Genomic DNA, 1770 nt, shown 5'->3' on the forward strand with positions numbered 1-1770 from the left:
TTTAATTTGAACCATGAAAGCAAGTAGTGTTATGTATCTTTATTTGCCAAGCCCTTCTGACCAGAGTTGGAGCTGGCCTCTTACCTCTCAGAAGTGTGGCTTAAGTAGATTTCTGCCCTTGACTGGGTTATATGCCTTTACACTATGTCTCTAACATGTGTTGGGCCATTGCTGGTCTAAACAGATGACTCTGGATGGAGTTCCAGGGCTGGGTTTACTCTGGTCTATCATTCAATCTATTTTTCTGGTCCATCTACCTACCTCTCCACCTTTCAACTTCTAGCCAAGCTTTTTAGGTGTTTTCACTACTCCCTTTACATATCTACTCTCTTCCCATTCCTACTATATCTGCCTCCAATGCCAGGCCCCCAAGTATCCTAAGAGGTCTTCACACACTTGGCCAGTGTCCGAATGCTGAGAGCTTCTGTAACCCAGAGCTACCCCCACTGTGAATCCCTGCTTATGGCTGATGATGGCCCTGGACCAGTATACTGTTTCCAGCCTGGATGTTCAACCATCTCACTTCATCTCTTTCAGACCCAGATCCTCAATGCCAAGACCTAATTTCACAGCCGTGGCAGAGTTTACCTTTGAAGGCTTTTCAATCTTTGGATGGCAGCCCAGACTCATCCTCTTTGTGGTCTTTTTGGTCTTGTACCTGTTGACCCTTGCCAGCAATGCTATCATCTTGACAGTCATCTGCCTCAACCATCAGCTTCACATACCGATGTACTTCTTCCTGAGTGTGCTGTCCATTTCTGAGACCTGTTACACAGTGGCCATCATCCCCCGAATGCTGTCCAGTCTCCTCAGCCCCCAACACGCTATCTCCATTCCAGACTGTGCCACTCAGCTCTTCTTCTATCTCACTTTTGGTGTCAACAACTGCTTCCTGCTCACGGCCATGGGGTATGACCGCTATGTGGCCATCTGCAACCCCCTACGATATTCAGTCATCATGGGCAAGAAGACTTGTATACAACTGTCAGGGGGATCCTGGGGCATTGGCTTGAGCACAGCCATCATTCAAGTATCCTCTGTGTTCAGCTTGCCTTTCTGTGATGCCAATGTCATCTCCCACTTCTTTTGTGACATCCGGCCCCTAATGAAGCTTGCCTGTGCTGATATCACCATCAAAGAACGGATCACTTTGCTCATCAGTCTGTGCGTCCTTGTTCTGCCCATGGTCTTGATCTTCATCTCCTATGTCCTGATTGTCAGCACCATCCTCAAGATGGCATCTGCTGAGGGTCGGAAAAAGGCTTTTGCCACGTGTGCCTCACACCTCACAGTAGTCATTGTCCACTATGGCTGTACCTCCTTCATCTACCTGAAACCCAAATCACAAAACTCCCTGCAGGACAGACTGATCTCTGTGACCTACACTGTTATCACCCCGCTCCTAAACCCCGTTGTATACAGCCTCAGGAACAAAGAGGTCAAGGATGCCTTGCTCAGAGCTTTGGGCAGAAAGTCCCTCTCTTAGGTGCTAGTCATTCTCAATAACATTAAAATCTTCGATGTTTGATGAGGTGTAGCAGCAAAGAAGCTAATCAAATAAGAGATAGTATGGGGGCTCCAGGTACCTAATCCGGGAAGCATCTGGGAAATTGGAGGAATAGAGCAAAACAAGAAGGAAAGATTAAAATGGAGGAAGTGATGGATGGATTTTCCAAGACTGATAGATGGGTGTACCATGCTTGATAGAAATTAGAAAAGATAAAGCACATTCAGGTGCTGTACTATAATGTTAGACATTGCTTTTGTTAC

General features: G+C 46.6%; 1 protein-coding gene across 1 annotated transcript; it reads left to right on the top strand.

Moving 5' to 3' along the window:
• Positions 1 to 469: 469 nt before the first annotated feature.
• LOC148778226 (olfactory receptor 10J4) lies at positions 470 to 1486 on the top strand. The gene has a single exon (XM_088834963.1). It carries the CDS (start codon positions 470 to 472, stop codon positions 1484 to 1486), a length of 1017 nt encoding a protein of 338 aa, XP_088691089.1.
• The last annotated feature ends 284 nt before the right edge of the window (positions 1487 to 1770 follow it).

Source organism: Moschus berezovskii, chromosome 4, assembly GCF_049115385.1.
Source record: "Moschus berezovskii isolate FMDL1 chromosome 4, NW_MosBer_1.0, whole genome shotgun sequence".
Classification (NCBI taxonomy): Eukaryota; Metazoa; Chordata; class Mammalia; order Artiodactyla; family Moschidae; genus Moschus; species Moschus berezovskii.